This window comes from Mobula birostris, chromosome 8 (assembly GCF_030028105.1).
Source record: "Mobula birostris isolate sMobBir1 chromosome 8, sMobBir1.hap1, whole genome shotgun sequence".
Lineage (NCBI taxonomy): Eukaryota > Metazoa > Chordata > Chondrichthyes > Myliobatiformes > Myliobatidae > Mobula > Mobula birostris.
Window position 1 is genome coordinate 65,326,178 of NC_092377.1, and position 14,330 is coordinate 65,340,507.

Below are 14,330 nucleotides of genomic sequence, written 5' to 3' on the forward strand. Positions count from 1 at the left end.
CAAAACCATTCCTCTCGCTGAAATTCAGTACCATTGAAGTCAAAGGATTTAATTTTGAAGACGGTACAAACAACATACTGCTGCTGGTGTGCGCAACACCACCGAATGGAGGTGATTTTTCGAGCCCATATAGTCTTTCATCATATTTTAAAACACAGTTTCTAAATTATTGATACAGAGATGAATCAAAAAGAGACATTAGTTGTGACTTTGTATGCAGACGTATAAAGACCTCTGTTCATACTGCACTCGATTGTCGTAGGGTACAAAAATGCAAGCTGCACTTCTGAGGGTAACGTTACGGGTGACATTAATTCAGACCCTCGTGTTTTACTGATCCCGTGAAAAGATATCCTGGTCAATTCCTCCCTTATTCAAAGTCATCGAAAAATACAGATTATTGGGTCGCTTATTCGTCTGAAAGTTGTGCGCGTCTGGCTGTGTTGTTCCTCTTCCCTGGAGGGCTTGCTAAGGGGCGAAAGGTGCTTGAAGACTCCTTCCTTTCAGAGGTCTAACCGCTGCCATGGCAAACTGCAGCCTACTTTGGAGGGCTGGGACGAAGTGTAGGACGAGGTGTGTCGCTCGATGTCGGCGCTGCGGAGGAAGGGAAGGCGGCGTTGCGCTTGCAGCCGCTCTCCGGTAGGTGTCTCTGGATGCGGGTTCGGGTGCGGGCGCGGGGCCGTGCGGACGCTCTGGCTCGCTGCGCCCGCCGCCATATTGGCTGCTTTGCTGCACCGCGGTGAGATGAGGGTGAAGCGCGGCCGTTGCCGCATTTGACTCCGCGCCCGAAGTTCAGCTCCTGCCCCGGCCATCCGACTCCAGTCTACGAGCCCACACTTCTTTGCCTGCCTCCTCCCCCGTCTAATAGTCACCCGAACGGAGCGAGCGAAAACGCCGAGCCATGGAGGCCGTCAAAGCCTTTAATAACGAGGTCGGTATGAGCTGCAGTTGATGGGGAGGAAGGATGGGGGGAGGTGTTTGACGACGGTTGGTGGCTCCGACTTCGGCCACAGGCCCCGCGGAGCGCGTCGCTGCGCCGCCGGGGGAGAGAAAAAAAATACAACAGCCCCCATGGTAGTAGCAGGCCGCGGCCTGGGTAGGAACGGCTGCCCTCTGTCACCACCTCCGCCCTCCTTATCAGGGACGCCGGGCCTCGCTTCTCCCCATAACGGAAACGTGCTGCTGAGGCTGAGGACAGTACTGTGCTTCCAGTGAGCCCTCCGGGGAGAAGGGGTTTCGGGAGCCGTTAACGGCGCCTCCTTGCACAGGGCCTAATCTGCGCATTTACTTTGAGAGTGCTTCCCTTCTCCCCACCCCCAAACCCCGCGCTCGCATCCGCCGGCTGCCCGAGGAGAGGGCCGTCTCTTCGGCTGCCCCGCTCTGTTTCAATGCAAGGAAGGGCCCTTCTGAATCCTGCAGCCCAAGTATTTGACTGACTTTTCTGCGCCTTTTGCTTTTATTCGCCGGTTTCAGGCACTGCTGTTCACTTAAAAGTTGCTGGAAGAACCGAGGAATATTGCATTTTTATCTTCACTATTTTCGCGTGGTTTTGTAGCTACAAATAAATTAATTGTTAGAATTAATGGGCCTGTTTTGTGTTCTCAGCTCGGTGAGTGAGCAGAACATAACGGTAGATGGAAGATATTTGTCAAAGTATCAAAATTTAATTTGAAATTAAAGATGGAAGTTTTAAGAACATGTACGTCTGGAATTAATGTGGGGAAAAGGTCGATGGACACTATCAGATAAAATAATTATTAGTACAGATTTGTGTATATTTCAAAGTTTAACTTTTTAAAAAGTTTAATCTTTATATGCTTTTCTCCCTCGTCAAGGAGATTGGAGAAACTGTTGGAGTGTTCTACACAAATTGACAACTTTAACAACTTTAAAAAGAAGTTCAAGGTCTTGTGTAACCTAACAGTAGGACCCCAGGCATGAACAGAATTTAATGATTACCTTAAGTTACCTTAGCTGAAGGTGGTAAACGTCTATGATCTTTATGATCTGTACAAGAAATGATTACTTGCCTTTGGTAGAAGGGGTAATAGTTTCTACAGTAAAACCCTGATGCTCCAGCACTCGTGGAACTAAGTTGCTGGACTAACATTTTCTGGACTACTAGCTGTTTCTTTAGTTAATATTAAATATCTACACACTAATTTCAATAATATACTTTTTTTACACTTTCTAATGATCCTGGTGTTTAAATAGAATGGGCAGTTATACAAGCACACTGGACTCTTGGCTTCTGTACATATTTTTGACACCAGATGTTCCAGACCCAAATCCCATCTTATGTCACATATCCAGCCCCATCTCTGGCTGCACACTCTGGTTGAATTGCTGACTTTGGCTTCGATTCTGTACTGATGTGTGAGCCATGTGCCAAAGCATCAGCATTTCTGAACAAATCAGTTGCTGGTTATTAGTTTTACTGTATTTGATTGTACTTGCATACCAATATTTCTGAATTATGACCACAATGGAATGACTTAACTGGGCAAAATGGTCATTGAAAAGTTGCAGTACATTGGAATATAGTGTAATCCAAAAGGAATAAGTTCTTTTGATTTTTCTTTTGAAATGAGTTCTATAACGAGGCCACAAATCCTTCACAAAACTTTTGAGTATTGTCAGGGATTTGTGGCCTTACAGAATACATTTAAGTACATAAATCATAGTACACCTGTGATCTTGTGAGGCTGAATCATTAACAAGGTGTCTTACAACTTTCCATCACCCTGCCTGTTTGTGTAAATAATACACACATTTCTGGAAGTTTTGTAGCACGTATTGAACGTGGACATTAAGTGTATTCATCATCCATTGTGGGAGTAGATTCATTGATATGGAGTGCATCTGTTCTGGGGTTTTATTTTGATAACGGGCTCTTTTTGATGATTTTTTGGGAGTCCACATAGTTTATTTTTGAAATCTGGAGATTTTAATTCTTCCCTAGTGGCAGTATCCACGTTCATAGATGTCACTGATCCTTTCTTACCAACCTAGCCAATATCTCTGGGTACGGGGAGTGATTACAGAAGGGGTTCTTTTGTAGTGACTAATTAGGTCAACTATGCGCAGATTTCTTGGCTAAAGTGGTTAGTTTGAACATCGTCATATGTTTGTATGTTAGAATTTTATCATTTGTCATGCTTAAGTTTTTTTTTGTGTTGAAACATTTATGATATAGTTTAGTATAATAACATAGCCATTTACATTATGTTTTCTTTTGATGCTCGATCTTTCGGAGCAGTATACACATATATTGATATAATTGTTGAAGAAAGTGTAAAAATGGGTCTATCTCTCAATTGCAAAAAGACAGAATGTATGATGATATCCAAAAAGAAGGAGAACCCTATCTGCAGGCTGAGAATAAACAGGGAGGACATAAAACAAGTACAGAACTTTTGCTACTTAGGAAGCTGGGTGACATCAGATGGCAGGTGCGACGTGAGCATCAAAAGAAGAATAGGGATGGCAAAAGATACTTTTACGAGAATGAAGAGTATAATGACCAATACTAAACTAGGCATGACAACCTGCCTCAGAGTACTGAAATGTTACATTTATCAAGTTATGTTGTATGGCTCAGAATGTTGGACAATATCCAGTAACATGAGGAAACGAATATAGTCATACTTTATTGATCCCGAAGGAAAGTGGGTTTCGTTACAGTTGCACCAACCAAGAATAGAGTATAAATATAGCAATATAAAACCATAAATAATTAAATAATAATATGTAATTTATGCCATGAAATAAGTCCAGGACCAGCCTATGGGCTCAGAGTGTCTGACCCTCCAAGGGAGGAGTTGTAAAGTTTGATGGCCACAGGCAGGAATGACTTCCTGTAACGCTCAGTGTTGCATCTCGGTGGAATGCGTCTCTGGCTGAACGTACTCCTGTGCCCAATCAGTACATTATGTAGTGGTTGGGAGACATTGTCCAAGATAGCATGCAACTTGGACAGCATCCTCTAACAAGGGTGTCATGAACAGACCAAACACAAAAAGAGAAATAATGTATGAGATCATGAAAAGGCAGTGTAACTTCATTGGACATGTGATTAGGAAAGAGGAGTTAGAATGCACGGTAATTATGGGAAAGATTGAAGGGAAGAAAGCAAGAGGAAGACAAAGACAAATGATGATGGAGACAACAGCCAGAAAACTGGAAATGAATACCAATGAATTGATCCATTTGACCCGAAACAGGAGTGTGTGGGCCATGGCAGTCAAAGTTCAAACTGGGCACGGCACCTGATGATGATACGCAGATTTCTAGCAGACCGAATCTAGAAAGCAAAGGGTATAAGCGCTACAACAAAATTGAAATTTAACTTGATTATTTCAATGGAAAGGGAAATTTTAATCATTCAGGTTCCTTGTGTTGCTTTATTTCATACACTTTGTAAAATGAAACCATATGACATTTCATATAAATCCAGTTCTGCGATATCTCAGTTTTTAAAATTTGTACAGGTGGTGTGGTATAAGCGTGGTAAGATTTATTGCAGGCTGCACGTTCTTTTTAAATTTGAAAAATGGGCTTAAAGCTTGCAACATATGGTACATTGCCTCTAATTCAGAGGGATTGCTCTCCAAAAAAATCTTTCAAGATTGTTATTTTCAGTAACAGGACCTTTGACAAAAATGGCAAAATTAGTTTTTCTCATTTTGTGTTTATTTTTAGATAAGTTAAGAGTGAATTTTGATTTTTTTAAAAAAAATATATATGTATATCTATCTATCTATCTTTTTTGGCAGTGATTTGAGTTCCATAGGGGTGAATTTCAATTTCCTGAACCACCATTACACGGGCACACTGTAGTATGAAAAAGTAGCGAGTCAGATTAATCAGCAATAGAACAGTGCATATAATTTCTAAATAATCAGTGCAATTATATGTTCTCTGTAGCTTTCGCACTGAGGAAGTTAAATATTTTGCAGCATCAATATTGTTTATTGGTGTTTCTGTACTGATAAATATTCTGTCCAGAATATTATCTGAGGTTAAGATATATTAACATCTGAAAGTATCCAAACTAGTGAATTGAGGATTCCCTGTACTGTGCTTGGTTAAGGTAGGTAAGTTGCGGCCACACTACACTAAATTAATTTTGGTACTTGCAAGAGAATGCTCTGACTTGATTTCTTTTTCCCTTTTACCAGGAAGTGTGTTGCATATGATATCAGTTTTGAGGCTATTAATAAAGGCCATTCCTCCCATCCAGCTTTGTTAATCTTCCATTTAACTTGTGTGTGATCTCTGTAGTTCATTGCTGTCACTGCTACCCTTACATCAGTAACTCACAATTTTGAAAATTTCAGTTGATCCATCCTCAGTCTTTTAACATGAATGGCAGTTCTAAACTTCCATTACTCTTTTATATCAACTGTGGAAGGTCTAGCTGTGAAATCCAGTGCTGCATTCTTAATAACACTTTAAGATTTATCTAATTTTTTAAGGTTGCTCCGTAGAGCTTTATTGAGTGCTTTGTGGAAATCTATCTAATTAAAATTCAGAGTCAGATATTTGTGGTTTAGAAACTTCAATGGAGTTTATAGAGCTAGCCTAGTACTTCAGCAAAATCCATGCTTTATTTGTGCCCTATTGATTCATCCAACCACTTTGTCACTGGTATCTTTCTAATGACCACCAGCAGGCCAATAGGCTTATAATTTCTTGTTCATTCTGTCCTCTCTTTCCTATGTAAAGGAAAGGTACGTGGCATCCGGAGTTTCTCCGGTTAGCGGACGATTTCCCGCCACGCCTCTCTGACGTGGGGAATCACGTACGAGGCAAGTTACAGCAGTGGTTTGCCATTGCCTTCTGCTGGGTGAGTTTCCAAAGAGATCAGCAGCTCGTAACCCAGCACGGATGGAAAGCGTGCAGGGGAGCCGGCTGGATGGATCCGATGCTGGTGCCACTACGCCACCAGCCAGGTCCTTTCCTATATAAAGAATGGTAAAGTGCCAAATTCTTCTTTTCTGTGCGGGGGAGGGAGCAATTCCTGAATTACAAGAAAAAAAAGTAGAAAAAAATATACCATTGTGGTGGAAGCCAGGAGTCCTGCTGATTTGTCTAGTAGTCTCATTGTTTTCTCCATTGCTATTAAACCTACTTTATCTGGTTTGATTCTCCACTCATCCAATGATGTAATTAGGCTTTTCTTTTATCCTGATTCTCTACTTGAGAAAATGGATACAAACTAGCTATTTGGTATGAGTATCATCTGATACATAGTTTTCATGTGTACTTCCAGTTTGATAATGGTCTTTCTAATTGACGAGAGTTGTTACAAAAGTGGGTCTTTTGCTCATTTGGAATTGTGTGTAGTGCATTGCCTGGAATCTACAGAAGACCATTTGGCCCATGTGGCCCTTGTTGCCACTCATCCATTTTTCATATTCATCCATTCCTTCATCAGATATTTTTGTAGCTTACCGTTAAATGCATTGATGCTATTTGTGTTAAGTGTTCTTTGTGACAATAGATTCCACATTCTTGCCGTTCTTTGGGTTAAGAATTTTCTCTTAAAATCTTTATTGAATTATGACTTTTTAAACACTGATTCTCTTTGTTCCCTTTATAATGGGAACACTAAATCAGTGCACAAGTCTCTCAAGTGTATGCTGACGCAGGTTTGATATAAGTTTGACAAATCCAACTATTGGTTTGTTACCTATTGGAATTTTTTTTGTCAATGTTAGTGCACCTTCAGTATTTAAGGCCTTGCTTTACAAATCTGTATCTTCTCAATTGTCCCTACCAATTGGTACCACTTCATACCAGTATTGAATTGAGTCTGCCAATTTTATCCCTTTTCTGGAGTACTAATGTTATCTTGATTTATTTCATGGAACTGCGCTTCATTGGCAAGGTTATTTACTTGTCATCCTTAAATTGCTTAGCCTGTTGAAGATAGTTAAGACTCTCAGTGATAGGTTTGGAGTAAGATCTATGGATTCACTGGGGTAAGAATTGTAGATTTCTTTCCCTAAAGAATATTAGTGAAACATTTTTTTGGCAGCAGTCCAGTAATTATTAATAATTTTTGACCTAAAATTTCATTTTAACTGAATTCTAATTCCATTGCTGTTGTGAGCTATAAACTTGGGTATCTGAGTTAGTAATCCAGCTTCTGGATTATTGGTCCAGTAACAACTGCTGTGTGCTACCATTTGTATTTTGTTCAACTTTCTTTTTATAAATGGCAGTCAATCTTTATCTGCACTGTCCACTCCTTCCCAAGCCCAATTATTTTAATGTCAGCTGCAAAATTTGAAACAACATTCCTATTTGCTATTCTAAATCGTTACCAAACGACAGTGTCGTGCCACAGAATCTCATGGAATTTGCCAGCGTGCTTAGCTGGCTATGTCCCAACTAAACGTGCTTTGCCATAATTAAGAGAGGATTTATCTACAGTAATCTTATCAAGCAGTTTTCAAAATTACAAGACACAGTAATTTTAAGAATTGAATTTAATTGATCTTCAACTGCAGATTATTCATATTTTCAGTTTCTGGCTGTTTTCCTTTGAGTCTTTAAGTGTCTGTTATCTTTCCTACCATCCATTTTTGCTTTTGGGTTCAAATAAAGGAATTATTTTGATTATTCATCTGCACCGACTTAAAGATGACATCCACATGAACTTGGTCTTGCATCAATGGGTCTTTGAACCTTGGTTCATATATCTACTTTTTTTGCTATAGTCAGTTCCTGTATCATCTTCCATAATTTACTTTAGCTACGTCTAAAATGTTGATTTGTAATCGATTCATCTCCCTTTCTTGTATCAAATTGTATCATGTTATTGTCTCTGGCTGGCTTGTGGTTCATTGCTAATATGGTCCTGTCTCCTCATGGTTCAAGAAGGCATTCCCAATGCACTGAAGAAGTTAAATCTTTGGAACTTGATCTGTCAGTTTCTCCAATCTGAGTTTTGAAATCTCTCTGCTGTAGTCTGTTTCTGCAACAAGTTTCACTGTAACTTTATTTGCTACTTTATCACTGATTACTGGTCTTGGGCAACTTCTCCTAATGTTTTGTGTCTGTAGGGAATCCTCTTTTCTATTTATTTCTCGTGTCAATGTTGCTGATTCCTCTTTCCAAATTCCGAGTGAATTCAGAGTTAATATCTTGATATATTGGTGAGCTGCTTTGACAAATACACATTTCCAGTTAAAGGAGATTTGATGCATTACCTAAAATTAATGTCCATCAGAAAGTATCAGAATAAACCATTTAGATCATAAGACCTAGGAGCAGAATTAGGCCATTTCACCCATCACCTCTGCCCCACCATTCCATCATGGCTGATTTATTAACCCTCTTATTATCCTATTACCTACTCCTCTAGCCTTTGACACCCTGACTACAATTTTTCTGCTATTCAAGGTAATAAAGCAAAAGTAAATATAAGATGTGCTTAGAGGACATAGTTTCACATTGCTATAACATTTCAGAACACTTCAATATATAGTGGCTATCTATATATGCAAGTGTAAAAGCCATTTTGTCCAATTTCATAAATGATCTTTTATTTTGAAGAAAGGAATCATAGCTAAAGCACAAGAATTATTCTCTGAATGGACCATAAAGTCATTGACTATCCATCACAACTCTGAGGTTTTCCCATTTAAAGAATAGGATTTCTGCTAATGCGGTGTTCCCTAATTATGGTAGACTATCAGTCCAGATTACATACTTCTATTCTGTAAAGTTGTGCAATCAAGTACTGCTTTTTCACAATTTTCTGAAATGGCAAAGAGCGCATCTAACAGTTTACTTGATCTGAAGTAAAGTGAATATTTGAAGATACTGGAATTCTGTTGAAGATATGTTAGTAAATCTTAAGGGGTAGACTTTAGCCTAGGGTATTGCAAAATAAGAATTCTAATTGTATTTTTTCTCCTTTCTGAGCTGTTATTGGGGTGGAAGTGGAATAAATTCAATGACACGTTAGACTTCAAGGCATTATTAGGAAGGAGAAAGGTGTGTTGAAAGAGGATTCAATTTTGAGTAAACTAAACCACTTGAATGTAAACCTTTGGCTGCTTAATTTTCTTCATTCTAAGTGCACACTCTCTCTGGAGTTTTTGTTTGTAATACTTTTGTTGAATTTTGTGTTGTAAAATTGTAGACTGTGAACAAGAAATACAGATGAATTTATGACTCAGTTCTGTATAGTGTAAGGATAAAAAATGGCCTACTTATTCTTGTTTCCCTCTCTCTTATGGTAATATCCCCATTTATGAAGCCATTTATTCCAAACTACTGTATATTCAAAAATTGAAGGTCATTTCCTAGTACCTTGTCACCTCTCCATTCATCTTTGAATTTTTGCAGTTGTAAGACTACAGATTGATACACTAACTTTATGTACATACTCCATAAACAATTTGTATCTACTGAGTGTCACCGCTAGCAGTAAGGACTAGGAATTGTTGTTTACTACCCCCATTTTGGCCTTGTGACTAGAAAGTATGTTGTACCTACTTCAGTGCTCTGATTTAAGTATATGCTGGCAATTGAATCTGGGTGGTATGATTTGTAGTTTGATGAAAGATTCACTTCATGATTAAGAGTAATTAAAATTTTAAACCTATGCACAATTGGAATTAAAATTACAGTATAGTAATATTACCACTGGTACATAGTAAATATAATCTATTGTTCATATGACAATGTATTGTTATGGTTCTAATCTCTTGTTGTATTTGATGCTAGTATGTCAGAGGAAGCATGGGAATCTGGGTCTAGGAATGTCAAATGGAGTATGGGAATTGGGCCCCCAGCATCTCAGATGCTGGACCATTGAGATTTCCAAACAATGGGTAGTGCTTTATCTCAATTTAAATTGAAAGCTGACAGAGTTGCATTTAAATGCACTTTTTTGATGTTCTGTATTCACTTCCATGCCATAACGCTTAAGGCTATCAAAATAAATGTGTAGACTTAGTTAAGTTTTTCTAAGAATGACCAGAATGTATTCTGTCAAGTATAGGAAGGCAGGAATATCTTTGGCCTCAAAGCAATCTAACAGTGATTATCGAGAAATGATATTGGGGACCCATAGGAAAAAGAAAAAGTAGGCCTGAACAAATATTTTATTGGCCATGCCATTTGGTGGAATATTTTATAATCTAAATTGACCAATAGGCACCAGAATGCAGCTTGAATAGTGGTGAGAAGAAACCTTGTAGAGTGGTTCTTTCAGTTTGTTTGCTATCTTTGTGGTGGGATTTGGTTGGGTTTGCCTTTGCAGAAGATGCTGAGAGAGATACATTTGTCCAGTTCACTGCTAATAGCTTGATAATGCACATTACTATACTTGAAGTGTCATAGAACATAGAATAGTACAGCACATTACAGGCCCTTCAGCCCACAATGTTGTGCTGACCCTCAAACCCTGCCTCCATATACCTGTCTAGTAGTCTCTTAAACTTCATGAGTGTATCTGCCTCCACCACTGACTCAGGCAGTGCATTCCACGCACCAACCACTCTCTGAGTAAAGAACCTTCCTCTAATATCCCCCTTGAACTTCCCATCCCTTACCTTAAAGCCATGTCCTCTTCTATTGAGCAGTGGTGCCCTGGGGAAGAGGCAATGGCTATCCACTCTATCTATTCCTCTTATTATCTTGTACACCTCTATCATGTCTCCTCTCATCCTCCTCCTCTCCAAAGAGTAAAGCCTTAGCTCCCTTAATCTCTGATCATAATGCATACTCTCTAAACCAGGCAGCATTCCGGTAAATTTCCTCTGTACCTTTTCCAATGCTTCCACATCCTTCCTATAGTGAGGCGACCAGAACTGGACACAGTACTCCAAATGTGGCCTAACCAGAGTTTTATAGAGCTGCATCATTACCTCGCGACTCTTAAACTCTATCCCTCGACTTATGAAAGCTAACACCACATAAGCTTTCTTAACTACCCTATCTACCTGTGAGGCAACTTTCAGGGATCTGTGGACATGTACCCCCAGATCCCTCTGCTCCTCCACACTACCAAGTATCCTGCCATTTACTTTGTACTCTGCCTTGGAATTTGTCCTTCCAAAGTGTACCACCTCACACTTCTCTGGTTGAACTCCATCTGCCACTTCTCAGCCCACTTCTGCATCCTATCAATGTCTCTCTGCAATCTTTGACAATCCTCTACACTATCTACAACACCACCAACCTTTGTGTCGTCTGCAAACTTGCCAACCCACCCCTCTACCCCCACATCCCGGTCGTTAATAAAAATCACAAAAAGTAGATGTCCCAGAACAGATCCTTGTGGGACACCACTGGTCACAATCCTCCAATCTGAATGTACTCCCTCCACCACCACCCTCTGCCTTCTGCAGGCAAGCCAATTCTGAATCCACCTGGCCAAACTTCCCTGGATCCCATGCCTTCTGACTTCCTGAATAAGCCTACTGTGTGAAACCTTGTCAATGCCTTACTAAAATCCGTATAGATCACATCCACTGCACTACCATCATCTACATGCCTGGTCACCACCTCAAAGAACTCTATCAGGCTTGTTAGACATGATCTGCCCTTCACAAAGCCATGCTGACTGTCCCTGATCAGACCATGATTCTCTAAATGCCCAGAGATGCTATCTCTAAGAACCTTTTCTAACAGCTTTCCTGCCACGGACGTAAGGCTCACTGGTCTATAAGTACCCGGACTATCCATACTACCTTTTTTGAACAAGGGGACAACATTCACCTCCCTCCAATCCTCCGGTACCATTCCCATGGACAATGAGGAGATAAAGATCCTAGCCAGAGGCTCAGCAATCTCTTCCCTCACCTCATGGAGCAGCCTGGGGAATATTCCGTCAGGCCCTGGGACTTATCGGTCCTAATGTATTTTAACAACTCCAACACCTCCTCTCCCTTAATATCAACATGCTCCAGAACATCAACCTGACTCATATTGTCCTCGCCATCATCAAGTTCCCTCTCATTGGTGAATACTGAAGAGAAATATTCATTGAGGACCTCGCTCACATCCACAGCCTCCAGGCACATCTTCCCATCTTTATCTCTAATCGGTCCTACCTTCACTCCTGTCATCCTTTTTTTCCTTCACATAATTGAAGAATGCCTTGGGGTTTTCCTTTACCCTACTCGCCAAGGTCTTCTCATGCCCCCTTCTTGCTCTTCTCAGCCTGTTCTTAAGCTCCTTTCTTGCTTCCTTATATTCCTCAATAGACCCATCTGATCCTTGCTTCCTAAACCTCATGTATGCTGCCTCCTTCCACCTCACTTGTCACCCATGGTTCCTTCGCCCTACCATTATCTTCCTCACCGGGACAAATTTATCCCTAACATCCTGCAAGAGATCTCTAAACATTGACCACATGTCCATAGTACATTTCCCTGCAAAAACATCATCCCAATTCACACCCGCAAGTTCTAGCCTTATAGCCTCATAATTTGCCCTTCCCCAATTAAAAATTTTCCTGTCCTGTCTGATTCTGTCCTTTTCCATGATAATGCTAAAGGCCAGGGAGCGGTGGTCACTGTCTCCCAGATGTTCCCCCACTGAGATATCTGTGACCTGACCTGGTTCATTACCTAATACTAGATCTAATATGGCATTCCCCCTAGTCGGCCTGTCTGCATACTGTGACAGGAATCCATCCTGGACACACTTAACAAACTCTGCCCCGTCTAAACCCTTGGAACTAATCAGGTGCCAATCAATATTAGGGAAGTTAGAGTCACCCATAATAACAGCCCTGTTATTTTTGCACCTTTCCAAAATCTGCCTCCCAATCTGCTCCTTGGTATCTCTGCTGCTGCCAGGGGGCCTATAGGATACCCCCAGTAGAGTAACTGCTCCCTTCCTGTTCCTGACTTCCAACCATACTGACTCAAAAGAGGATCCTGCTATATTACCCACCCTTTCTGTAGCCGTAATAGTATCCCTGACCAGTAATGTCACCCCTCCTCCCCTTTTCTGCCCTCTCTATCCCTTTTAAAGCACTGAAATCCAGGAATATTGAGAATCCATATTGAAAATTCATGTACCAGGGAACTTTCATGGTTGTTGTCAGTATGTCACTCGAAGTTAATGAACTTAATGGATGAGGATTTGTGGTCCACCTGAAGCTTCCTGATCTTCCAACTGAAAGAGCTATATATGGTTCCATAACAGACTGTGTTGACTGCTATGGATTGGCAAGGTACTTGATCCAGGTTATTGCATAGGACTTTTCTTGTACAAAATACATTGAAAGATAGAACTAATTTCATGTTTATACTGTGAGGAGTGTGTTTGGAGCTGTTGACTTGTTAGCCTCATAAATAATACCTTGCCTGATTTTCAAATAGAAGTAATAATTCAATGGAATTCTAATCTACATCCAGATTATTGCAATTGGAAAAACTTAATAGAGTCATAGCACTAAGCACAGAAAGGCCCTTCAGCCCATCTTGTCCATGCCAAATTGTTATTCTGCCTAGTCCTATCGACCCACACATGGAACATAGCCCTCCTCTTCTCTGAAATGTTGAAATGGAACCCGCATTCACTCTTTCCTCTGGCAGGTCATTCCACACTAACATAACACACTGCGTGAAGAAGATCCTCCTTAGATTCCTCTTAAATATCTCACTTTTCACTTTTAACCTATGACCTCTAGTTCTAGTTTCACCTAACCTAAGAGGAAAAAGCCTGCTCATGTTAACCCTATCTATACCCCTCAATTTTATATACCACTATCAAATCTTCCCTGGTTAGAAACATAGAAAATCTACAGCACAATACAGGCCCTTCGGCCCACAATGCTGTGCTGAACATGTCCTTACCTTAGAACTACCTAGGCTTACCCATAGCCCTCTATTTTTCTGAGCTCCATGTGTCCATACAGGAGTCTCTTAAATGACCCTACCGTTTCCGCCTCCACCACCGCCACTGGCAGCCCATTCCACGCACTCACCACTCTCTGCATTAAAAAAAACAACAAACAAACAAGCAAACTTACCCCTGACATCTCCTCTGTACCTACTTCCAAGCACCTTAAAACTATGCCCTCTCATGCTAGCCATTTCATTTCTGGGGAGAAGCCTCTGACTATCCACACGATCAATGCCTCTCATTATCTTGAACACCTCTATCTTGTTTTCCTATATTCCAGGGACTAAAGTCCTGTTCAACTTTTCCCTATAAGTCAGCTCCTCAAGTCCTGGCAATATCCTTGTAAATTTTCTCTACACTCTTCCATCTTAATAATATTTTTCCTGTTGGTAGGTGAGCAGAACTGAACACAATACTCCAGGTTTGGTCTCAGTAACATTTCATACAAC

The 14,330-nt window shown here is 40.5% G+C and overlaps 1 protein-coding gene across 4 annotated transcripts in view; it reads left to right on the plus strand.

The window, feature by feature from the left end:
* The first annotated feature begins 651 nt into the window (after positions 1–651).
* The window catches only part of tiam2a (TIAM Rac1 associated GEF 2a), a 232,047-nt gene continuing 218,368 nt past the window's right edge, over positions 652–14,330 (plus strand). For all 4 annotated transcript variants that reach the window (XR_011886842.1, XR_011886843.1, XR_011886844.1 and 1 more), the window contains exon 1: positions 652–931. Coding sequence is in view for 1 of the 4 variants with exons in the window: in XM_072265338.1 (XP_072121439.1) it covers positions 902–931 (30 nt within the window). In the remaining 3 variants the exon portion in view is untranslated. The remainder of the gene's footprint in view (positions 932–14,330) is intronic.